The sequence below is a fragment of the Notolabrus celidotus genome, chromosome 15 (genome assembly GCF_009762535.1).
Source record: "Notolabrus celidotus isolate fNotCel1 chromosome 15, fNotCel1.pri, whole genome shotgun sequence".
Classification (NCBI taxonomy): domain Eukaryota; kingdom Metazoa; phylum Chordata; class Actinopteri; order Labriformes; family Labridae; genus Notolabrus; species Notolabrus celidotus.
Genome location: NC_048286.1, coordinates 32,944,278 through 32,970,994, shown reverse-complemented (window position 1 = coordinate 32,970,994; position 26,717 = coordinate 32,944,278). Strand labels below are relative to the sequence as shown.

Below are 26,717 nucleotides of genomic sequence, written 5' to 3'. Positions count from 1 at the left end.
CTGATGTGTATCTGCAGTCGGAGGATATTAATAACTGCTTTGTTACAACATCCACACCCACAGAGAGGCTGAGTGGATATGTAGCGCCCCATGCTTTAATATGACATATGGAGTTAGTCAGAGAGTGAGTCAGAGTTGGAGTTAAATGTGTGAGGTCACATGATGGACTGGGCGGCTTCAGTGAGTGTGTGAGACGGCACGCTTTCAGGAAACTGGAATTCCTCCCATGAATGTCAGAGATGGAGATTTCCACACCCAGAGAAAGGGAGGACACTTCTGCAGAAATATTCCACTCTGACTGGACTGGATGTAGAGTCTGAGTTTCTCCAGACGCTCTGAAAATCCTGGATGCCATGAGCTCAGACTTCAGGCGCTGCTCAAACCCCTCAGGGGAACCCTTCATACAGAGCAGATACCTGGACGTTTGCTCCAGGGTCCAGTCTGGTGCATATTTAGTTATCCTTTGCTTTTAGTTCATATTTATTCTTATTTAATTCCTTCTTTTATAGTCTGGTTGTCTTTTTGACCACCTGAGTACTACAAAAATACTGTTAAATCCTGTTTGTTCCACCTCAAACAAATCTCCAAAATAAAATAATTCCGTCACCCTCCTATCTGTCCAAAGTCCTCCATGCTTTTATTTTTTCTCTTCTTGATTATTGTAATGCACCTTTAACAGGTATCAGTCAGAGCTCCCTCTACAGACTCCAACTAGTCCAAAATGCAGCCGCTCAAATTTTAACAGGACCATCAAAACATCAACACATCACTCCTGTCTTTGCCAGTCTACATTGGCTGCCAGTTTTTTTATCATGTCGATTTTAAGATCTTATTGATTACTTTTAAATTTTAAATGGACAGGCCCCAAACTATTTAAGAGACCTTTTAACCCCCTATGTGCCTGGGCGGCCCCTCAGGTCTGTGGATGCAGCTCTGCTGGTTGTGCAGCAGGTCAGTGTCTGCAGCAGGCTTCTGAAGACCAGTCTGTGGTGGCCAGTGCTCTGTTCTTTGCTGTGGGCCTGCTGTGGAGGGGAGGCATCAAGACGGGTGAGGCCAGCAAGCTCAACCAACAAGCTGCTAAAGAAGGCCCGCTCTGTGGTTGGTCTAGAACTGGACAGTCTGGAGTCAGTGGCTGAGAGGAGGATGATGGACAACCCCTCTCCCCCTCTCCATGATGAGCTGATGGGGAGCTCGTTCAGTCAACGCATCATCCCACCACGGTGCAAGACTGAACGCTTCAGGCGCTCCTTTGTGCCCACCGCCATCAGACTGTTAAACAGTAACGGAGGACACGGACTGATTTTATTTGACTTATTGAAACTTATTGTACTTATGTCTGTGTTGCTGCAACAACCCAATTTAGGGTAAACACCCTTGCTGCTAGGCTCATGGAAATGGAGCTGTGATTTTGCTTTGTTGTCCATGTTCTCTTCATGTGTTCATTCTTTAACTAATTCAATCCAAATGTTTGCCTTTAGCAACACCAGAGCTATAAAACAGACTCCTCCCTAATGCAAAGCAGCTGTCATTGGTTAATATGAGCACTAACAATGCTATTTCATTGGCTTCACTTAACCACACAGCATCGACTTTTAGTGATCACAGAGTAAAGTCCTCCTCTCTCATTGTGTTGGAACGATCAGTCAGTCCCTGCAGAGAGCCCGGCCCTCCTCTCCGCTCACAGGCACAGACACGACTTCCCCTCTAGAACGCTACGCTCCCAACATGCAGGCCTGCTCATCGTACCTAAAGTCTCTGAAAGTAGTGTGGGAGGTAGAGCCTTCAGTTATCAGGCCCCTCTCCAATTGAATCATCTAGGGTCCGGTCAGGGTCCGGGAGGCAGACACCCTCTCTACTTTTAAGAGTAGGCTTCAAACTTTCCTTTTTGATGAAGCTTATAGTTAGAGCTGGATCAGGCTTGGACCAGATCTCAGTTATGCTGTCCCTGTGAGAAGGCGAGGTCCGACAGTCAGATTGTTTCTAATTGTTACCACAAGGTTCCTCCTCAATGACTCTGCAGTTTTCCCACACTGTTGCTCAATGCCCTCGTTTGTTGTTGAAACAGGGCACAGAATGTTGACTGAAGACCACTAAGTCACCCCTGTGCCATTACATTAAAAAGGTCAAATTACTGACAGCACATATTTCCACTGAAATCCAAAAGAGCCCCTGTCTTCGCTCTGATCTTTGAAAGTATGTACCTAATTGTTTTTTCTCAGCACTCCTTGGCTTCTTTCCCTGATGATAGGAAACAGATGCTGCACAAATGTGTGAGAGAATAAGTCAACGTCAACAGAACTGGCAGAACAAACAAATATATATATATCATTATGAACATTTATCAAAGGTTATAATGAAACACGACATGTTTCTTCATTCTCTTCTGCTTTGATCTATTCTGTTCTATTTTATTCTGCTTTGATCTATTCAGTTTCATTCTCTTCTGCTTTGATCTATTCTGTTCTATTTTATTCTGCTTTGATCTATTCTGTTCCATTTCCTTCTATTCTGCTTTGTTGTATTCTGTTCCATTCTATTCTGCTTTGATCTATTCTGTTTCCTTCTATTCTGCTTTGTTCTATTCTGTTCCATTCTATTCTGCTTTGATCTATTCTGTTTCCTTCTATTCTGCTTTGATCTATTCTGTTCCATTCTATTCTGCTTTGATCTATTCTGTTCCATTCTATTCTGCTTTCTTCTATTCTGTTCCATTCTATTCTGCTTTGATCTATTCTGCTTTGATCTATTCTGTTTCCTTCTATTCTGATTTGATCTATTCTGTTTCATTCTGTTCTGCTTTGATCTATTCTGCGTTGATCTATTCTGTTTCATTCTGTTCTGCTTTGATCTATTCTGTTCCATTCTATTCTGCTTTGATCTTTTCTGTTTCCTTCTATTCTGATTTGATCTAGTCTGTTTGTTTCTGTTCTGCTTTGATCTATTCTGCGTTGATCTATTCTGTTTCATTCTTTTCTGCTTTGATCTATTCTGTTTCCTTCTATTCTGCTTTGATCTATTCTGTTCCATTCTATTCTGCTTTCTTCTATTCTGTTCCATTCTATTCTGCTTTCTTCTATTCTGTTCCATTCTATTCTGCTTTGATCTATTCTGTTTCCTTCTATTCTGCTTTGATCTATTCTGTTCCATTCTATTCTGCTTCGATCTATTCTGTTTCCTTCTATTCTGATTTGATCTAGTCTGTTTGTTTCTGTTCTGCTTTGATCTATTCTGCGTTGATCTATTCTGTTTCATTCTTTTCTGCTTTGATCTATTCTGTTTCCTTCTATTCTGCTTTGATCTATTCTGTTCCATTCTATTCTGCTTTCTTCTATTCTGTTCCATTCTATTCTGCTTTCTTCTATTCTGTTCCATTCTATTCTGCTTTGATCTATTCTGTTTCCTTCTATTCTGCTTTGATCTATTCTGTTTCCTTCTATTCTGCTTTGATCTATTCTGTTTCCTTCTATTCTGCTTTGATCTATTCTGTTCCATTCTATTCTGCTTCGATCTATTCTGTTTCCTTCTATTCTGCGTTGATCTATTCTGTTTCATTCTGTTCTGCTTTGATCTATTCTGTTTCCTTCTATTCTGCTTTGATCTATTCTGTTCCATTCTATTCTGCTTTCTTCTATTCTGTTCCATTCTATTCTGCTTTCTTCTATTCTGTTCCATTCTATTCTGCTTTGATCTATTCTGTTTCCTTCTATTCTGCTTTGATCTATTCTGTTTCCTTCTATTCTGCTTTGATCTGTTCTGTTTCATTCTATTCTGCTTTGATCTATTCCGTTTCATTCCAGAAATGATCTTCCGTGCACCTGTCAACATATTTGGACCATCAGAAATAAAAATAGTGGAGACATATCGTCTTTCCAGTAATGCTATTTTTGAGCTGCTGGATGACCCAATTGAGCTCTGACTCGGAGCCAGTCATAAAAAGGAGCCATGCCATATCTCCTATGGAAGAACTCCTTGCAACACTGCGTTCTCTTGCGTCTGGATCTTTCCATCTGTCTGATTTCTTTGTTGCTGCAGCAACCCCCGATCAATGCCATCATAACAATCTGGACGCCTGCGGGGGTCTGCTGAGGTGTTTTCTGGTCTGAGCTGATTTGAAGAGTAAAGGCTGATTTATACTTCTGCATCTCCCCTACGCAGCAGGGGCTGACGCAGACATGAGCATCACATACTTGTGCGTCGGTGTGTCTGTGTCGCGCAGCAATTCGCCGCCGAAACGCCTGAGGGCAGTGCGGTCTCTCTGATAGCCGGCCGCCTGCTTCAGGTCCCGCTACGATCTCTGTTTACTTTTCCACAGAGATTCAGAGCGTGTTCTGTTAATCTACAGCTGATACATGTTGCTGTTTATCATACAGACATGATTACATGAAGAATAGAGAGGAGGAGATGAAATACACGGCCGATGTGCGGCCGATGTCCGGGATCCCGGAAGTGCTGTAAATGCGGGAAAGACAAAGCCGCCAAGCGGACCAATCACAGAGCTTGCGGTCCGCGTCGGCTCTACAGGGAGTTACATTTTGGAGGAGGTGCACGTCAGCTACGTGCGTAGGCCTCGGCGTAGGTACGGGAGCTACGCGGACCCCCGGCGTAGGGTACGCCGTCGATTCAACGCAGAAGTATAAATCAGCCTTAAGGCGGGGATTGTCAGACATCTGATGAGGATTGTGTCACCATGGAGAGTTTAAGAGAGCAGTGTGGCTGTAAACGAAAAAGTAACACTTATAGAACGTGCAATATTTTAGTTTTCACACGCAAATTAGCCCTCGTTATTTGGGATCTTAATAGATCAGGCCCTAAGTTTTTAATGCCTTGTTCCTTGTCAGAGCATCTCATTTATTGATTTGGTATCAACATGTGTCAAAGTTTGAACAAATACAACATGAAAATGTTAAATCCCTCCGTCACACATCCACAACTCTTTTATGATTCATGTGTAAGTTTGGAAAAGATGAGTAAGCTTCCTGTTAAGCTAAAATCCAGAACTTGAACTTGAGCTTTATTCCCTGTTGCCTCTTCGGTTGATGTACTGAGTCCCCAGAGGGCTAGTTCGAGCCTGTTTCCCTTCCACAGAGACACAGCTGAAAACATGAGCTGCATGAGAATCTCAGTCTCATGAAAAAAAGGACCAGAGTTTGTGTTTGGGGTAACTGACTCATTCCTCATGTTGCTGTCTAATCCAGTGAGTAACTCACTGGACAGTCTGTCATGTTGTGTGTCAGCACAAGGACATTCATGTTCTTAATCTGTGCTTCGCTAAAAAGGAGGCGGGGTGAACAATGAGCGGTACAAACCTCCATTAGCATGCAGGAATGTGGGAGGGATCAGCAGGCGGAACCAAGCAGAACCCTGAACAGTCCCCCCATCCAAAGCTCTCACACTGCGTTCTGTGGACCTGAAACACACACTCTGTGAGAGAGGCTGAATAACATTAATCACCAAGGGGCCAAAGAGTTTCAACAGGACTGAAGGAGAAAGGATTTTGTGCTGTGCTGACATGGGATCTCTGAGAGCTTTCATTTATCTGGGAGTCTGTGTGTGTGCTGGGATCCTCACTGCTGCAGGTAAGAGCACACGAAGACAGCCAGACAGCAGAAACACACGGCAGATGGAGAGACAGATAAAAGCTTCAGCTGTCTTTGTTTTCTTTTGAGCTGTTCTAAAAGTTAACACCTTTTACAAAAGTATTTAATACTAATAATAATAATAATAATAATACTTTTTATTTATAAAGCGCTTTTCAGAAACTCAAAGACACTGTTCAACTGTTAAAATCAATACAAGCAAGGAACAAGGAACACAGATCAAACAAAACAACAGTACAATCACAAATTAAAAGCTAACTTTAAAAGAGTTTTTAAAAGAGATTTGAAAGCTGAAGGGTCAGAGCAGTTTTGGATATGGGAGGGGAGAGAGTTCCAGAGGGTGGGGGCGGCTATGGAGAAGGCTCTGTACCCCCAGGTTCGGTGCTTGGTTCTGTGAGGTGGAGACAAGAGGTTGGCATGTGAGGAACGCAGCTTACGGGAAGGAGTGTGATGGTGGAGGAGGTCAGTGAGGTAGGAAGGGGCCTGGTGGTGGAGGGCTCTGTGGGTGAGGAGGAGGAGGATTTTAAACTGTATGCGGTAGGTAGCGGACGGGGAGCAAATGAAGATGTTGGAGGATGGGGGTTATTTGCAGTGGCGGTTCTGGGAAGGGGCCAACAGGGGCCAGTGCCCCTTTAAAACTGAACCTGGACCCCCCTGTGGCCCCCCTCCACACCAAAATAATATCCATCCATCCATTATCTTGACCGCTTATCCCGTTAGGGGTCACAGGGGGGCTGGAGCCTATCCCAGCTGGCTTTCGGCGGAAGGCAGGGTACACCCTGGACAAGTCGCCAACCTATCACAGGGCTAACACAGAGAGACAGACAACCATTCACACACACACTCACACCTACGGGCAATTTAGAGTGACCAATCAACCTGGTGAGCATGTTTTTGGACTGTGGGAGGAAGCTGGAATACCCGGAGAGAACCCACGTATGCACGGGGAGAAAATGCCTGGTGGGGCCTGGTGGTGGAGGAGGTCAGTGAGGTAGGGGCCTGGTGGTGGAGGAGGTCAGTGAGATAGGAAGAGGCCTGGTGGTGGAGGAGGTCAGTGAGGTAGGAAGAGGCCTGGTGGTGGAGGAGGTCAGTGAGGTAGGAAGAGGCCTGGTGGTGGAGGAGGTCAGTGAGGTAGGAAGAGGCCTGGTGGTGGAGGAGGTCAGTGAGGTAAGAAGGGGACTGGTGGTGGAGGAGGTCAGTGAGGTAGGGGCCTGGTGGTGGAGGAGGTCAGTGAGGTAGGAAGAGGCCTGGTGGTGGAGGAGATCAGTGAGGTAGCAAGAGGCCTGGTGGTGGAGGGCTCTGTCGGTGAGGAGGAGAAGGATTTTAAACTGTATACGGTAGCTAGGGGACGGGGAGCCAATGAAGATGTTGGAGGACGGGGGTGATGTGCAGTGGCGATTCTGGGGAGGAGCTAACAGGGGCCAGTGCCCCTGTAAAACTGAACCTGGATCCCCCTGTGGCACTTGGTTCCAGTACCTTAGAGCGCTAAGGGACTCATGTTGAGTGTAAACAGCCAAACAGCTGCTGTCAGTCTGCATGTTGATCTAGTACACACTAGTATATATGTCTAGTATAAAGGGATGCACTGATGTTTTGCAAGTTTGTTCTCAGCCAGTCCTCACCCTTCTCAGTCTCTTTTGTCAGGGTTGAATGTGTCCCTCTGACAACACCCTTGGCCCCAGCCTGGCCCCCCCAGTAAAATTGGTCTAGAACCACCACTGGTGATGTGCAGGTGAGGAGGCGTGCAGCAGAGTTCTGAATGCATGGATGATGTGCCGTACAGGATGATGTGCCGTACAGGATGCTGTTGCAGTAATCTAACTGGGATGTGATGAATGCATGGAGAAGGGTTTCTGCCACAAAGAAAGAGAGGGATGGACGGAGGTGGGCGATGTTTCGGAGGTGGAAGAAGGCTGATAGTGAGCTGAGTGACGTGGTGTTGAAAAGAAATGTTGCTGTCAAAAATGATTCCAAGGTTACGGATGTGAGGTGCAGGAGATAGAGTCGAGTTATTTAAAGTGAGACTGAAATTTGGAATGGGATTTGTGAGGGACTTGGGGCCGATGCGTTATTATTTTTAAAATATCGAATTAAGACCACATGATTGGGTTTGCCTTGATGTGTGTGTTTGTGTTTGCATAACGGTTTATAGAGGATGTTGTCCTGTATTGATCCAATCCATCTAAGCTCTGTTTGTTTTCTCTTCACACAAAGACAACAAAATCAGAAAGAATAAATGTCCTGATGATCTAATTAAAAGTGTAAAACTGTGGATGTTTAATGCAAAAAGTTCATCTAAAAACCAGGAAACATCTGGACCAGTCGATGTTAAAGTGACAGCTTACAAGGGAAAGATGTGTGGAGGTCACTGAAGTGCTGAAAGCCAGATGTTCAGATGTAACTGGATCTCCCGGGCCTGGAGTTCAGGTTTTTATGTCCCTGAGGTCTGAACTATCGAGTCTCTTTAATATAATAACATTTAAACAAACTGCAAACATGAACGAGTCAGCTGACAGTAACTTTTACAAATGAGGAGAAAACTTTAACACCAGAGGTTAAACACACAGCGAAGATTAGAGCAACTGAGCCGGGGGCTGCAAGTTCACACAGCAGTGTGAGTTTAATAGTTTTCTTTTTAACCTTTAGAATATCTCCTCCACTTCATGTGTCGTTATAATACACATGCAGTGAAAAGCTACAGTTGTGCTCATAAGTTTACATACCCTGACAGAATTTATGGTTCCTTGGGTAGTTTGTGTTTTCTTTATGATATAAAAAGAGTAAACACAGTTGTTTGATAAAAATGTTGCTTCAACCAACCACTCACCATGAGTGAAACATTTTTTTTTTCTCTTATCATTCATATTCTCTGAAAAATGGCCCAAAAAATCACAAACTCTGCCAGGGTGTGTGAACTAATGAGCACAACTGTATTAATACTATAGGAGCATGAGGAAAATTAATATAAACCTAGAATGCAAATGTAAGGTAAGTTTATCCCTGCAGAACAATTTATTTTATTTTGCTTAATTGTTTTTTTAATTGTATTTATGTATCGTATTTTGTTTTTATTTATTATTTAATTCAATTTAATTTAATTCTTATATTATTGTTCTTTTCTTTTTAAATTTTTTTGTTTTTATTTTTATTGTATTTTATTTTTATGTTATTGATCAATTTTGATTTTATTATATTCTTATATTATTGATCTAATTTATTTTTATTGTATTTTATTCTTATGTTATTGATCAATTTTGATTTTATTATATTCTTATGTTATTGATCTAATTTATTTTTGTTGTATTTTATTCTTATGTTATTGATCTATTTTAGTTTTATTTAATTTCATTCTTATGTTGATCTATTTTTATTCATTTTATTTTGGTTTTTATTATTTCAACTCTTTGCTGCAAAAACCAATCAAGTGTTATCTTATTATGTTATCTTAAAATTCAGCAAAAAAAGACAATTCAAAAAGTTTCACACATGATATTAAAACACCAACAAAGAAGACATTTAAAAATGTTTAAAATCAAGGATAAAATAAAATAAAGGAAGACGTGAAAAGACAGTGAGGCTGTGTTTAATACAAGCCTAAAGTTACAGGAGACACTCACACCTGCAGAGGTGCAGCACAAACAAAACAAACTGAAGACCGAACTTTTACTTTATTTATTTATTTATGTATGTATGTATGTATGTATGTATGTATGTATGTATGTATGTATGTATGTATGTATGTATGTATGTATGTATGTATGTATGTATGTATGTATGTATGTATGTATGTATGTATGTATGTATGTATGTATGTATGTATGTATGTATTTATTTATTTATTTATTTATTTATTATATAGTTAACATTTTTGTCACTTTTTTAATTATTTACTGTCCAATCTAAATTATTACACACATATACATTATTTATTCAGTTAATTTTTTTAAAGTTGTTTTTCTTTTTTAAATGTATTTATTTAATTTTTATTTAGTTTTTAATTTTGATTTTATCATCTTATGATTTTTACAGATTACCCCTTAGCATTTTAATATTGTATTTTATTATTATAATGTAATAATATAGCACTGTTTTTCATACTGTGTATATTTTTTAAAATAAACTGGTGCAATTTTATCCGTGCAATAACTTACCTTATCTATTTATCAGATAGAAGTGTACATAGTGTGTATACATCTGTAATAATTACCATATTTTGTTCTATTTTATTTTATTTTATTCTATTTTACCTTTATCATTACTATCATTATTGTTATTATATTTTTTAAACTATGTTAGTACATTGTTGTATTCCCCTGTCCCGTGTTGTAAGCGGCTGAAACAAAATAATTTCCCCCAATGAGGGACCAATAAAGTATATCTTATCTTATCTTATTACTTAGCATTTTAATATTTTATTCTGTTATACTTTTAGTGCATAATCTTAGTTTATTTGAATGTTTAAAACTTTTAGTTTATTATCTTATTCATTTATTTTATTTTGGTGAGTTTTATTTCCTGTGTTGAGTTTTAAGCTCTTAAATCTTCCTCCAGTGTTTCCTCAGTTCTAAATCTGACTGCCAACCCCAGCTCTGAGTAACCGTACACAGCATGCACCCTCTCCTCCTGTTGCGTGGAGGTATTCAAAAAATGCAGGAGACATCGGTCCATGTGCCAAGAGTTATAGAGCTGGTGCTGACCAATCAGTGACGCTCCATTCATTCACACCAGGGAACGTTTATGCTTCAAGTTGAGCTATAAAAATGTTGCAACACAGTCATGAAGCGCTGGGGGAGATCTTACACACTTACACTGGTCGACAAACGATTGTCAACGAGTTGTTCTAGATTTGCAGATTTAACTCTCAGCAGTCTGATCGTTATAAAGACATGTAATGATGTTCAGAGGTGTCATGATGTGTCTCTCTTGTAGGCTGAATCAAACCATGGAGCAGTTACAGAACTATTTGTCCTTATTTGACATTTCAATCCCAAAGGGTGTAAAAGAGTCCAGCTTTAGACCCCCTTTATGAGTCTCAGTGCTGGCTCGTGTTCAGCTGTGTTACCACAAAAGTCTGGCTTTAGTTATGGTCTGTTTATGAGCAACAAGAGGACCAGGGAGGGTTGGTAGAGCTTTTTGTTGTTGTTGTTGTTGTTGTTGTATCATTTCTTCTATGTTTTAAAGTTGAAGTCATGCAACATGCGCCTCACTGAAGACCAACAGGAAGGGAGAATAATTAGAGTTCACGGCTGAGCGGAGAGTAACGCTGCGTTTCATTCACAGACGAGAACACCAAAGCAGGAAACGTACACTGGACCTCTCTGGACTTTAAAACCATGCTCATCTGGACCACCAAGTCACCTCAGCAAACATACAGTGTCAAGTTCAGACAGTGAGTACACACACACACACACAGACGCACACACACACACACGCACGCACGCACGCACGCACGCACGCACGCAACGCACACACACACACACACACACACACACACGCACACACACACACACACAAAAGAAGGTTTAAAGGGACGGGACTTTTTTTTACTCTAGAGAAATCTGAGGAGCAAACGTTCACATGAACAGAACCAGATCAGCTCAGTGATCAGATTTACATCTGGGTTCCTTAAAGCTACTCTGACGCTGCATCATCCCCAGGACCGGTTCACTAACTTTCTCCAGGACCGGTTCACTAACTTTCCCCAGGACCGGTTCACTAACTTTCCCCAGGACCGGTTCACTAACTTTCCCCAGGACTGGTTCTCTAACTTTCCCCTGGACCGGTTCACTAACTTTCCCCAGGACTGGTTCTCTAACTTTCCCCAGGACCGGTTCACGAACTTTCCCCAGGACTGGTTCTCTAACTTTCCCCTGGACCGGTTCACTAACTTTCCCCAGGACTGGTTCTCTAACTTTCCCCTGGACCGGTTCACTAACTTTCCCCAGGACCGGTTCACGAACTTTCTCCAGGACCGGTTCACTAACTTTCCCAAGGACCGGTTCACTAACATTCCCCAGGACCGGTTCTCTAACTTTCCCCAGGACCGGTTCACTAACTTTCCCCAGGACTGGTTCTCTAACTTTCCCCAGGACCGGTTCACGAACTTATCCCAGGACCGGTTCACTAACTTTCCCCAGGACCGGTTCACTAACTTATCCCAGGACCGGTTCACGAACTTTCCCCAGGACCGGTTCACTAACTTATCCCAGGACCAGTTCACGAACTTTCCCCAGGACCGGTTCACTAACTTATCCCAGGACCAGTTCACTAACTTTCCCCAGGACCGGTTCACTAACTTTCCCCAGGACTGGTTCACTAACTTTCCCCTGGACTGGTTCACTAACTTTCCCCAGGACTGGTTCTCTAACTTTCCCCAGGACTGGTTCACTAACTTTCCCCAGGACCGGTTCACTAACTTTCCCCAGGACCGGTTCTCTAACTTTCCCCAGGACCGGTTCACTAACTTTCCCCAGGACCGGTTCACGAACTTTCCTTTCCTTGATTGACCTGTCGATCAAAGAGTTAGGCCACGCCCACACAGTCCAGAGAAATGCTCTGACCTGTGAAATAAGCTGTTTTTGAACAGAGTTTTTTCAGAGTTATGGATGTTTATTTTCACTCAGATTTTTGTTGAAGCTTGATTACACATTACATTTTGATACTCTATGTGAATTTTAAATATTCCAATATTCCATTTACGTTTCCTAAGGCTTTAAATAACCAGTTCTTAAAAGTCGAGTAAGAAACACAATCATGACATTTCATTCGAGTTCCGTTTGTCGTTCAAGTTTTTAGTCGCTTCATGTTCCCTCTGTAAGCCGCCGTGTGTGTGCCTTGTTTGTTTAACTGAAGCAGACTTAATGTCAGCACTAGACAAATGAGGATGCATCAATCACGTGCCACCTGGTCTAGAGTAGTATTAGGTACAACATGACTGTAATCTGTGGAATGTGTGCTTCCATGTATTTGGTGGCTGCTTTAATGCTGGGAAAGTCGAGCCTGGATCACATAATAACCCTTTTATTGAAGTGGATTAAGGGCTGTGCTTTTCTTGGCACAGAGAGCTCCTGCAGTGTGGTCCTCTAGGGGCTGACTGTTTACAAGAAGTGGACGTAGAGTCTGGGTCAGACAAGTCAGGTTAAAGAATCTCATAACTTCAACAGAGACAGGGAGAAATAATAAGACCTTTATATGGCTGATGATACGATTTATTATATGTATTACCTGGCTCTCTTACTGATCATCGTGTGGTGTAAGATGCTTGATTCTGATTGGTCTAAACCCTTTGACAACGGTTATTAACTTACACTAACATGAGCAACACCAGAGTCAAACTGATCACACGTCATGTCAAATCAGTCCACAGAAAAGAGTTTGCATAAATCCACCGCAACAGGTAGATAAGAATCCATCACTAAAGGTGCATTTCGACCAAGAGTCCCGGGGTCTTTTAGCCCCCGGAACTACTTTACCCTGAACTAAAAGGTTCCTGTGCCCCCATTGTTGTCTGTGTTTCGAACGTGAGCTGAAGTCCCGGGTAGATTGTGTAAATCAGGCCAGTGACGTATGGAGGGAAAAAAAAGTAAATGCACTACACCACCAGACCAGTAGAGGGCAGTAAAACAAAAAGGAAGGCCATTCATCACAGATGACACCATAGAAGTAGACGGACAGGCCGGTATCATTATGAGCAACACAACAGTTAGCCTGTTAGCATGAAGAGACTCAGCTGGTCTGTTTTAGATGGTGCTATATTTCATCACAGATGGATTCACTGAATCAACACGTGAGAGGAGATAAGCGCGAGTAGCAAAGACGTTTCAACACGGCTTTAAAATCCTTTTGAACTCAAAAAGCTGTGGCAGAGATCGGCCGGTGTTTTGGTTTAAACGGCGACCCTGTTAACTGGAGACTCTCAGCCGGATGCATCCCTCATAAACGTCTTTAGACCATCATTAAATATCTGATGAGGATATTTTGAAATCTTAACAAAAACTAAACTAGTTTGCATTCCCAGGAACTCCCTCTGTGTTTCAACAGCTGTGTAAACTCCACAAACACTGACACGTTCAGCTGAAGGTCTCCAGTTTACAGGGTCACTTTTATAACCAGAACACCGGGAGAGAGACGCATTCACGGTGGGCTGAGAGAAGACTACTGTTACAAGCTGCTAAATCAAGAGAATCACAGCTTCTTCTTTTGAAAAGTACACACACATACAAAAAAGATAGAACAAATAAAAACTAATGAAAGAAAGAGAAATCAAGAGAATCACAGATGTGTGTGATGTTATTGTGGACGGAGGGCGGAATAAAAACACTGAGGTTAATCTACCAATCAGACACGTTCAGCATTGCAGGCCCCGCCCCCCAAAAGCCCTAGGGCTTTTTGAAAAGTACTACCCCCCTAGCAGGGGCTTTTAAGGGAGATTATCTACCCCTGAACTAAATTTAGACCCTGGGTCCACCAGTTGAAACGCACGTAGTTCAGGGGTAAAGCTCCTCCGGTTGAAATGCCCCTCATGAGAAACTGCTGTATGTTCAGTTTGTATGTAAACCTCTGTGTTCAGCTCACATTAAGTCCAGGTTTGAAGTTTTACAGCTTTCAGTTTTATCATCTTGTGTTATATCTGATTTGTCATGTGACTTTCAGGGGAGAGAATGGTAACTCGGAGCCTCACAATGAGTGCTTTAAGGTGCCAGGAACAGAGTGTGATATGACCCACGAGCTGGCTGCCTCTGACAGGTACGTTTATTATCCAAGCAGTGTTGTTATGTTTATTAGATTTGAAAAAGCCTTGAGGTCCTTAACATATGTTTACATATGTCCCCGTCCTACATGAACGTGTCTCTGTCTGACAGATCCTACATTGCAGACGTCGAAACAGACCACGACGAAGAGGGAGACTACGACTACAGCCACGAGGAGTTTGAGCACACTGAATCCAAACCATTCAACCCCTACAAAGAAAGTATGAAACACGCACACACACACACACACACACACACACACACACTCTGAATCACTTGAGTCAAACAAACACAATGATAACATCGGACATCCACCAGACCTGAGGCAAAGCTCTCAATTTACCGGTCAATCTACGTTCCAACCCTCACCTGTGGTCACGAGCTGTGGGTAGTGACCAAAAGAACAAGACTGGAATACAAGCAGCCGAAATGAGCTTTCTCCGCAGGGTGTCTGGGCTCAGCTTTAGAGAGAGGGTCAGGAGCTCAGACATCCGGGAGAGGCTGAAAGTAGAGCCGCTGCTCCTCCGGATCGAGAGGAGCCAGATGAGGTGGTTTGGGCATAGATAGATAGATAGATCTTTATTTGTCCTTAATAAGGAGATTTGTTGCCACCGTCTGTACAGGAATACATGTATAAACACAATAAACAATAAACATCCACCCAGCCTCACAGCAATGGTGCACCTCATCCCACATATATACACACCGGACACATATGAACACACTGGACACATTACAGTGGCATTTTATTTAGCAGTGCTATGGCCGATGGGGCGAAGCTTCTGCCAAACCGGGCTCGCCTACAGTAAGGGGATCTGTATCTGCGACCGGAGGGGAGTAGTGTGAAGACTGAGTAGAGGGGGTGTTGAGGGTCCAGGGTTATAGTCCGTGCTCTGCGTATGATGGCTCTGTTGTTGAGGTCAGACAGGTTGGGTGTGGGGAGGCGGATGATTTTGGTGGCAGTGTTTGTGGTGCGTATGAGTTTGTTTTGGTTGGAGACAGTTAGCATGTTGTAGTAGCAGGGGGAACAGTAGAGGAGAATGGGTTGGATGATGCTTTGGTACAGTAACAGTAGAAGGTGGGGGGCGACAGAAAGTGCTTTGAGTTTGCGGATGGCAGAGAGTCTTTGTTGGCAATGTTCAGCTGGTAAATTAGAACAGAGTTATTGTCATTAAGGAGGGCAAGTATGGCAGTGTCATCAGAGTATTTGAAATATGTTGTGGTTGTTGAGGGGCCGATGCAGTCATTGGTGTAGAGGGTGTACAGGAAGGGACTCAGGACACAGCCTTGAGGGGCTCCGGTGTTAGTGATGGTGGTTGATGATGTTATTGTGTCTACTCTGACTGCTTGTGGTCTGCTGCTGAGGAAACCGTGTATCCAGTGGATGAGAAGTGGGGAGACGTTGAGATGGTGGAGTTTACTGATCATCTGGTGACGTTGGATGGTGCTGAAGGCAGAACTGAAGTCGATGAAGAGGAGTCTGGCGAAGTTATGGGGTGATTCGAGGTGTTGCAAGAGGGAGTGAAGGAGGCATGCCACAGCATCCTCAGTCCCCCTTTTGGCCTTATAGGCAAACTGATGCTGGTCCAATTGCGGTCCAATAATTGGGAGGATTTTGTTAAGGATCAGTTTCTCCAGGCACTTCATGATTAATGAATTACACATCTGGTCAGGATGCCTCCCAGGCGTCTCCCTGGGGAGGTGTTTCGGGCATATCCGTCTTGGAGGAGGCCACGGGGAACGCCCAGGACACGCTGGCAAGACTATGTCTCTCAGCTGGCCTGGGAGCGCCTCGGTATCCTCCCAGAGGAGCTGGTGGAAGTGGCCAGGGAGAGAAGTGTCTGGGCTTCCCTGCTGAGGCTGCTGCTCCCGCGACCCAGACCCGGATAAGCGGAAGAAGATGGATGGATGGAACTCTGAAGACCTTAAAATGACTATGTCTGGTGACCATTGGTCAAAGATGCCAACTGTCACAGTCACATTTACAGCGAGGTGCTCTTCTTACAGACCTACCTGAATTCCTCTGAAGTCCTTCTACAATAACACGTTCTTGAAACCTCCTGAAGTTAGACCAACAACAACATATACTTCATCTCATGTGGTTAAATATCAGATACTTCAGTAGTCTCATCATCACGTGTTTTTCCTCAGGTAACATCAGTGCGGTGGAGTTCACTGTGGAGGCTTTGAATGCCAGCACCATAATTGTCAACGTCACAGACACCCTGACCAGCGTGCACAGAGGCACGAAGCAGCTCAACATCAGAGACGTCTTCAGAAAGGACCTCCAGTACAAGATCAGCTACCACAAATCCGGAAATTCAAGAAAGGTACGGTTTTAACACCCCTCCATGAAGTTATAGAAACACGGTCTGTTAAAAGAGTTCAAACAAAAGGACAGTTTAATTATTAAGGAGGACGAACATAATCATTTTGTTTAGAGACTTGTATTCACATATCCTGAGTATTTCTCACACATGGAGTTCCACAGGGTTCTGTTCTTGGACCCCTGCTGTTTTCAATTTACACAGTTAACAAAAAAAAGAAATACAAAAGGCAAACATACAGAGGTTTCCACTTTCACCTCAGAGACCAACATAAAAAGTATTAAAGTTCATACTGAGCAGCTTTACTCTGTTATTAAAGACACAGTCAGTGATGTGCTGTAACCCGCTGCCCTGCTCTGACCCGACAGAGAGACCACATATCAGACGGCAGTGTGGCGCTCGTGCCCCAGCTGGATGCAGGTCAGAGTTACTGCTTCATGGTCGCAGCGTTCATCCCGTCCAGACCCCAGAGCAGCCAGCTGGGGGCCTGGAGCCAGCAGCTGTGTGAACAAACACACCCAGAAGGAACCAACGGTACACACACTCACACACTCACACACTCACACACTCACACACTCACACACTCACACACTCACACACTCACACACTCACACACTCACCTCATCTTACTCTGGTCTTACAGCCTGATAGATGAACCTTCACTCCTTGGAAGAAATGGATGTTTATCTTCACTCTTTTGTTGATGCTCAATTACACATTAGATTTTGATCTTCTATATGAATTTTGAATACTCCATTTACATTTCCAGAGGCTTTAAGGATCTACACAAGATAACTGAATCCTTTTTTAGTCATTAAGACTCTAAAAGAAGTGATATAGAGTCCAGGTTAAGCCCTGCAGAGATCAACCTCAGGGGAAATAGCCGCCTGCTCATTCCAACAGGAACCTAAACTCAAACACATACAGAGTCAGGGTCTAAAGTCATGAATGATGAGCACAGACTCCCTGCCTGACTCTCTCTCTCTCTCTCCCTGCAGAGATGAGCGTCGGACACTTGGTTGGCATCATCTTCATCGTGCTCCTAGCCATCATCATCATCATCACGGTGACGTGCGTCTGCTGCAAAAAGAACCAACAGAGAAACAAACCTCTCCAAACGGCTCAGTCCTCAGCTCTTGTTTAGTGTGTGTGTTTGTGTGTGTGTGTCTGTGTGTGTGTGTGTGTGTGTGTAAGCACAGGGAGCTGGCCTCCCTTTAGTTTTGTTTATCTTCTCCAACTTTCTTGGAAACCTTTTTCCATTTTCCTCTCCACACGTTTTGTTTACAGTTCACCGAGGTCGTCTTCTTTGTTTACCTCTGATGTTTTGTTGACAGGTACAGGAAGTAGCTTGATAGAAATAATCATGGTCGCTTTGCTCCACACTGACGGCCAAATTCCACCAGATCCATAACCAGTCCGTCTCTGATCCGTCACAGCACCGGATCTGATAGGTTTCTAGTCTAGTCAATGTGTTAACTTCCACTGGACCTGGCAGGTCTGAGCCCTCCGGATCAGAGACGCAAGACTTCTATCTTTGCCGGATGCCGGAGCACGACGCATCAATCTCAACAGAGCAGATGGAGCGGGACAGGAAGTCAGGTTTCACCAAAACAAAATGAAAACATCCGGTTAATTTTCAGAATAAAACACTCTGTGTTATCACCAGATCGTATTTCACTTAACTACAACAACAAACCAAAGTCATGATGAGCGGAGCCAGGCCTGGAGTCAACAGGTCAGAGGTTTTCAGAGGACCAGAAAGACAACATGGATGAGGAGAGGAGGAGGAGGAGAACCACAGGTAACATGATTCCAGCTGTCCGGCGGTCCTGCTCTGTGCTGCGTTCTGAAAACGCAACCGGTGGGTGTTGAGGGATGAGAGAGCACGGAGCCGGACAGCAGCGGATCAGAGACGGACCGGACATGGATCTGGTGGAAGTCCCATGTGATAGAATTAATCATGGTCGCTTTGCCAAGGAATCGGTATCAAGTCTGAGTTTGAGTCTGCTCCACAACCAGCTATACAAACTCCTCACAGGAGCTTTAAACCACACGTCAATCTAAAGTATTCTCACAGTTTCTACCAGGTTAGACATTTTGGAGTGAAGTCAACAGGACTGCTGGGTTTGATTAATGTGAGTTGATAATGAGTCAGCTGGACTGACCGCTGTGAACACAGGTTTTAAAGATGGCTGCTGTTTTGAGTTGGACCCAATCTCAAGCTTCGGCTGTGCACTGTTAAAGTTAAAAATGAGGAACCACATTATTGATGTACAGCTTTTTTTTTAATAGTTTATGAAATATATTTCAGAGCCAGGGTTCCACATCACAACTTATTCAGAACATTCATAATGAGATCTTTTCACCCGGTTCATTTCACCGGCGTATTCCCATCTCACCTAATCGTCATCTCTAGGCGTTTTTCGACCGGCGGTACTTCACCCCGGCAACGTGTGTTTCAACACTTGATTTCTCTTTCTTTCATTAGTTTTTATTTGTTCTATCTTTTTTGTATGTGTGTGTACTTTTCAAAAGAAGAAGCTGTGATTATCTTGATTTAGCAGCTTGTAACAGTAGTCTTCTCTCAGCCCACCGTGAATGCGTCTCTCCTCCCGGTGTTCCGGTTTTAAAAGTGACCCTGTAAACTGGAGACCTTCAGCTGAACGTGTCAGTGTTTGTGGAGTTTACACAGCTGTTGAAACACAGAGGGAGTTCCTGGGAATGCAAACTAGTTTAGTTTTTATTAAGATTTCAAAATATCCTCATCAGATATTTAATGATGGTTTAAAGATGTTTATGAGGGATGCATCCGGCTGAGAGTCTCCAGTTAACAGGGTCGCTGTTTAAACCAAAACACCGGCCGATCTCTGCCACGGCTTTTTGAGTTCAAAAGGATTTTAAAGCCGTGTTGAAACGTCTTTGCTACTCGTGCTTATCTCCGCTCACGTGTTGATTCAGTGAATCCATCTGTGATGAAATATAGCACCATCTAAAACAGCGCCAGCTGAGTCTCTTCATGCTAACAGGCTAACTGTTGTGTTGCTCATAATGATACCTGCTTGTCCTTCCTCTTCTATGGTGTCATCTGTGGTGTATGGCATTCCTCTTTGTGTTACTGCCCTCTACTGGTCTGGTGGTGTAGTGCATTTACTTTGGCCTGATTTTCACAATCTACCTGGGACTTCAGCCCGACAGCAATAGGGGCAAAGGAACCTTTTAGTTCAGGGTAAAGTAGTTCTGGGGGCTAAAAGACCCCAGAACTCTTGGTCGAAATGCACCTTCTCACAACTCTGTCAATGTCCATCTGGATTCAACCTGCGTTCACTTTACATTTTCTTTTTCCACTTATTTTTTTCATATTTCTTTCTTTCTTTCTTGACCTACACCTTTTAAAACCACTACAGCCACAGTCATAATGAAGCTTCTTGGTGACATCTAGTGGCCGCCTGTTGAAACTACAACTACACCAGCAAACTCATCTTTTAAAAACATTTTCAACTTTGATAAGAATGTATAAAAAAAAGATGTAATCAAACTGTATTTATGAAGCTTTCTAATGTAAGGGGGTAAGCTCTGAGTGTTTTACACTGAAGCAAGGAAACAGGAGGAATAAATGATGCAAATAAAAACAAAGAATGGGATGTGCTTTTTATGTTCTGTTTCTGTATTTACAGCGTGCTGTAACATATCACTTTTATTATTCCAGATGAAGCAGACCACATGAATTATAGATGACTTTTATTTCTTAATTTTTCCAACACAGGACCTCACAGTTAGACAGTAACACACACAACACCACACAGAATTGTTTTTATCATCAGAAGAAACCATGGCGTGACCACGGCAGAACACAGAAGTTGCATTAATAAGTACTTCACAGGTACTCATCGTCTTTATCCTGACACGTCAAGCTGAGTCAGACCTGTTTGAACTCTTTCACAAACAGCTTTAACTTTGATCATAAATCTGGCATATTATTAAAATGATGGAGAACGGAATATTATTTCACTCAACCATGGCTCTAAAGTGCATATATCTGGATCACAGGAAACATACACACTGTAAAAAATGATAAGTAACAGCATCAACTTCATCTTCTGTATCTGTCTCCGACTATACGTCTAATCATGGAACATCATATCGTACAGGCCACCTGTAAAAAAATAAATAAATTCATAAATAAATAAATTTATCAACAACAACAAATGATTTCATCGCCTTCTGAAAGAAAGAATAAACTGTTTACTAACCTCATCATATTTACAGTTCACTGAATGAGATGTTCATCGTGCTACATGTGTGTGTGTGTGTGTGTGTGTGTGTGTGATGACATTATTTAACATTTCTGTGGCTCTTTTATAAAATCCTCCATACTGACAAACTAGTATTCTTCTTCTTTAGTTAACTCTGTGACACAAGCAGAAACAAATGTGAGAGTCAAAAGTTTGGAAACACCTTCTCATTCAATGTTTTTGTATTTATTTGAATTATTGTAAACACTGTAGATTAATACTGAAGACATCAACACTATGAAAGAACATATATGGAATTATTTAATTTTTACAAAAGTGTTAAACAAAGCAGAATATGTTTAATATTTAAGATTCTGTAAAGTAGCCCCCTTTTTCCTTCAGGACAGCTTTGCACACTCTTGGTATTCTCTCAGTCTGCTTCATGAAGTGGTCTCTTGGACTGGTTTCTAATGAACATGAGCCTTGTCAAGAGTTCATTTGCAGAATGACTTGCCTTCTTAACCCTCCTGTTATGTTGCGGGTCAAATTGACCCTTTTTAAAGTCTATTTAAGGTAATATATGATTTCCAAACCAGCTAAATGTAGCATCAAAATTTGGGCAGCATGTGACAGAAGAGGAGTCTCTTGTTAATTTATCAACATCCCTTCATAAAAAACTATATACAATATAAAATAAAATAAATGGGGAGTAATTAAGGCATTACAAAACATCTTTGGAGCAGGGATTGACTCATTCTCAACAATTTATCTGGGGAACATCGCAGCCCACCTCTCAGTTCAGGATAAATACTTGCTAAAGATTTTATTAGCAGCCAGCAAAAAGGCCGTGACATGGAAGTGGTTGCAACCCAATCCTCCAACAGAGACTGAGTGGATAGAAATCGTGTCTAGTATTGAACATATGGAAAGAATGACTTACTCACTAAACCTTAGAACAGAAAAATGTTTGCATTACTGGGAGAAATGGACTGTGTGCGTAGCATTGAAGGATTAAGAAGCCATTACTGCATGAACTGACTGTTTTTCCACTATTATAACAAAGATGTATAGATGACCTACTGTTTCTGTTTCACTGAGCTGTGTTGTCTAACTATGTCTGTTTACAAAAATAAAGTATTTAATAAATAAATAAACAAAAATCTAAGTCATGTAAACTATTGTATTTATATTTAGGGCTTTCCAATGTACATAAAAAAAGTTTTAACATGAATTTTAATGTAAGATGAGTGAGTTATCCTCATTGAACCATGATCTGTGAGGATTAAAGAACACCAATGGACTATATATTGATTTAAATGGTTAGTAATGGAGTTAAAAATGAGATTTAAAAAAATGTGTATTGGGATTTTTTGGGGTTTTGGATGATTGAATATGCCCCGGGTCAAATTGACCCAGGACCATTATTGCTGTTCCAGAGAAACAAACATGACAGGAGGGTTAATGTGTTTGAGACCATCAGTTGTGTTGTTCAGAGGTTGGGTTAGCACACAATGGATAGCCCTATTTGACTACTGTTGTAATCCAGATTATGGTAGACCCAGATTATTTCATAGTTTTGATGTCTTCAGTATTAATCTAAAATGTTAAATATAATTAAAATAAGTTAAAACCATTGAATGAGAAGGTGTGTCCAAACTTTTGACTGGTAGAGTGTGTGTGTGGATGAGTTTTGGTTTCACTGATTCAGCTTAGAGACAGAGACTATCAACACAAACTCAGAACCAAAGTGAAACAAGATCCAAGCACTCCATGAGACGGGGAAATTAACTCTTCAAGTTCTGACACTTTCTGCCACGAGAGAATATCTGGCGATCATCACGGACATGTACCGTGAAATAATGGAGGGTCACACACATTTTCAGAGATCTCTGATGAACAAAATGAAAAGAAAGAAAGCCCCGTTTCCACCAAGCGGTTCAGTTCGGTTCATCTCGGTGCGGCACGCATTTTGTGGCGTTTCCATCGACTAAAACCGGGACAGGTCCTCAAATTACCGAGCTATACCGTTCCACTGTTTAGTACCCTTCTGTTGGGGTGCCAGACACACTGATCTGACCCCAGAAGGTGGAGCTAGAAACACTGCAGTCCGCTGATTGGTTGAAAGAATCATCACTTCCTGTGTGACAGCGGTAATAAAGAACAACACATAACCCCGCCATGTTTAAATCTCCAGTGGACTTCAGGAAGAGAACTTCATTTGTTTGGAAAATGGCATCAAGAAACGGCGTTCCATGGTTCCATATTAGCAGGGCACACTGTGTCGTGCTACCATGACGTCACGCTATTACGTAGCTGACGCGGCTATTGGCATCCGGCTAACACGCCACGCCGCTCACCAAGTCCGGCACGGTTTGCTGTGGAAACGCCAACAGGATCCAACCTGTACCAAACTGTACTGATCCATCCCAGACCGCTTAGTGGAAACGAGCCAGAAGTGTCTTCACCCGCCATTCTGTCCGATAACCAGCAGGGGGCGACTTCACTGGCTTTAAAACAGGCCCGTTGTGTAACACAGTGTTGGAAAGTGTTGGGATCATGATTAGACCTTTTTCTAAATCATGGTCTCAATGTTTCGTCTTTCTAAATCTGACACTTCTGTCTCCAAAAACAAAACAAAGATGGCGTCAGTCAAAATACCAACACGGGTTGTGCAGAAACAGTGGATGACGTTAGACTGGCTGGGTCAACTTCTAACAACAACTCTTTGTCTCTCTCAGGCTGTTCAAAGCTGTTACTAGAAACTGTTAAAAAAGAACAGTCTCATTTCTCTGTAGAGAATAGCCAAAGGAAGCACGTACAGGAAAGCCTGCTCATATTCGGTATTACTTGAGCTATTATTACGAACTGTTAAGTCCAAATTAACGTTAGTCTGGCAGTATACAAAGCTCTGACTGTGGCAGCTTTCTTCAGTGTGCTTCTAACAAAGTGAGAACAGTGATCACTACAGCTTTACTTCATGTGATATCTGATGGCAACTCTTCTGACTTTAAAAAGAAAACATCATGAAAAACATCAAAACAAAAGTGTGACAGTGAAATCTCATGCAGGAAGGATTTTAGTGTAACACAACATCAAAACCCTGATCCGGACTCTCCAAAAACTGCAGCTTGTGGCCCCTAAGCTTCAGATGCAAAGATGTTAGACTCAAATTCAAGCAGCCGAAAAAAAATAAAATTAAATCTGACTTCTTATTTGTTCTATCTTTTTTGTATGTGTGTGTACTTTTCAAAAGAAGAAGCTGTGATTCTCTTGATTTAGCAGCTTGTAACAGTAGTCTTCTCTCAGCCCACCGTGAATGCGTCTCTCCTCCCGGTGTTCCGGTTTTAAAAGTGACCCTGTAAACTGGAGACCTTCAGCTGAACGTGTCAGTGCTTGTGGAGTTTACACAGCTGTGGAAACACAGAGGGAGTTCCTGGGAATGCAAACTAGTTTAGTTTTTATTAAGATTTCAAAATATCCTCATCAGATATTTAATGATGGTCTAAAGACGTTTATGAGGGATGCATCCGGCTGAGAGTCTCCAGTTAACAGGGTCGCTGTTTAAACCAAAACACCGTCCGATCTCTGCCACGGCTTTTTGAGTTCAAAAGGATTTTAAAGCCGTGTTGAAACGTCTTTGCTACTCGCGCTTATCTCCTCTCACGTGTTGATTCAGTGAATCCATCTGTGATGAAATATAGCACCATCTAAAACAGCGCCAGCTGAGTCTCTTCATGCTAACAGGCTAACTGTTGTGTTGCTCATAATGATACCTGCCTGTCCGTCTGCTTCTATGGTGTCATCTGTGATGAATGGCATTCCTCTTTGTGTTACTGCCCTCTACTGGTCTGGTGGTGTAGTGCATTTACTTTTTCTTTCCTCCATACGTCATTGGCCTGATTTGCACAATCTACCCGGGACTTCAGCCCGCGGTCGAAACACAGACAACAATGGGGGCACAGGAACCTTTTAGTTCAGGGTGAAGTAGTTCTGGGGGCTAAAAGACCCTGGAACTCTTGGTCCAAATTATTCATTCATTCATTTTCTGAAGCATGGAACCGTTGATCAAGCTGCTGTGTTTGAAGAAGTCGGGAGTGGGAACAGGTTTCCTACCAATGGTTGTACTGGGTTGTAGTTAATCATGCAAATCATTGTACAGGGGGACAAATTAGATCCATTTGATTTCAGAAGCTACTTTTACAGAACAAAACAAAGAACTACTTAATGATGCATGTGTGGTAATAAATCTGATGAACTCTGATAAACTCATCTCTTACCCCTGGTCTAAGAACCACAGAGGACTCACACTCTATCTTTACACTGGGTTACACGTTCACAGAGGGTTCAATCACTAAACGTCTGCAGGGTTCACAGTGTTGTCGTGCAGCCATGACAAACAGGAAGGAGGTAGGTGTGAACTTAAGGAAAAATATTCAATGTCCCTTCAGCAAAGTCTGCAAAGTCTTCTAGTGTGAGGTTAGACTGTCGTCGTTTATCACGTGCACCTGACACAAAAATACTCAGTCGTACATTCACATTAAAGGATATGAACTCTGTATATGTTCTGGATATATGTTCTGTATAGTAAACTGCTTCATGGTTGCAGAGTCTCTGGGATGAGTAATGACAGACCAGTAGATAAGAGGTACGTTGATTTTTTTACAGCAAGCAGTGTGTGTTACAGTAAAGCGGCTATACTCGGTTATAGAAGGACAAGATATGAGATGTTAACTGGATCGTTTGCTTCTACATCCTCACACTGACACACTAAATCAAACCCATCCCATTCAGTGTTTGATGATAAAACAAGGACCACCGTATTCATTGTTCTACTTTGATCTGAATAGCGTTTTCCTCAGTGTTGTCCACTGAGCGTCAGATGAAGGGAAATGTTTGTTCTTTTTGTCGTCGTCCTCAATAAAGTTTTATTTATCAGTCTAAACAGATGAAAGCTTTTCTTCAGTCATTTTTCCCAGGTACTTTTCTTTGAAACAGGAAAAACAGCTGAAGAAAATCCCTGGAAATAGAGCTGGGCGATATTAAGAAATTTTTTTTTTTCATATCAGTCAATATTGATAATTAACACAATAAAAATCAAGTCATTATTTCATATAAATTTAAATGCAGATTTTTGCTCCTGAGTGAAAGTTGAAGAAACCAGACAGTTTGTTAGTTTGTATCTGGATTTAGTTTCTGATAAGCTTCTTAAATTCATCATTTCTGACGGTACCTACCCAGAGGCCTACATACGTAGCTGACGTGGACCTCCTCCAAAAAGTTAAAGGTGACATATCATGCAAAATGGACTTTTTAATGGTTCTCTACCTGAAATCTGTGTCCCTGTCTACAAACCCCCTGAAAAGTAAAAGAATCCATTCTGCCCCTGTTCTGATTTCTCCACCTTTCTGTAAATGTGTGTGAAACCAGCCGTTTCAGTTTTCAGTGTTTTTCATACGTCACAACGCCATCCGGTCTGTAACAGGAAGTCAGAGCTCGGAGCTTGTTCAGCCCATAGACTGTATAAAAATACAACTCAACCCCTCCTCCGTTTTTCATTACCGGCACACGTGTGCTAACAAGGAGCTTAGGAGGGAGGCATGCTAGTTGTAGGCTGTCTTAATAAACACAAAGGTCGGTTTGACTCCCCACGTCTGCAGATTTGAAGATCTAGTGGATGATTTTTATTTTTCATGGAAAAGTGCTAGCGCTAGTTAGCATAGCCACATAGCTACATGTTGGTAGCTGTGTACCAAGACACACGTCGACATACTGACAAATAAAACAACAAGAAACACTAAATCTGTGACCAAT

General features: G+C 42.3%; 1 protein-coding gene across 1 annotated transcript; it reads left to right on the top strand.

The window, feature by feature from the left end:
- The first annotated feature begins 5,378 nt into the window (after positions 1–5,378).
- On the top strand, positions 5,379–20,307 carry LOC117826260 (tissue factor-like). The gene is made up of 7 exons (XM_034702196.1): positions 5,379–5,576; positions 10,878–10,986; positions 14,250–14,342; positions 14,459–14,568; positions 16,499–16,677; positions 17,043–17,208; positions 17,673–20,307. The coding sequence occupies exons 1-7, from the start codon at positions 5,510–5,512 to the stop codon at positions 17,816–17,818; spliced, it is 870 nt and encodes a 289-aa protein (XP_034558087.1). The 5' UTR covers positions 5,379–5,509; the 3' UTR covers positions 17,819–20,307.
- Positions 20,308–26,717: the final 6,410 nt, after the last annotated feature.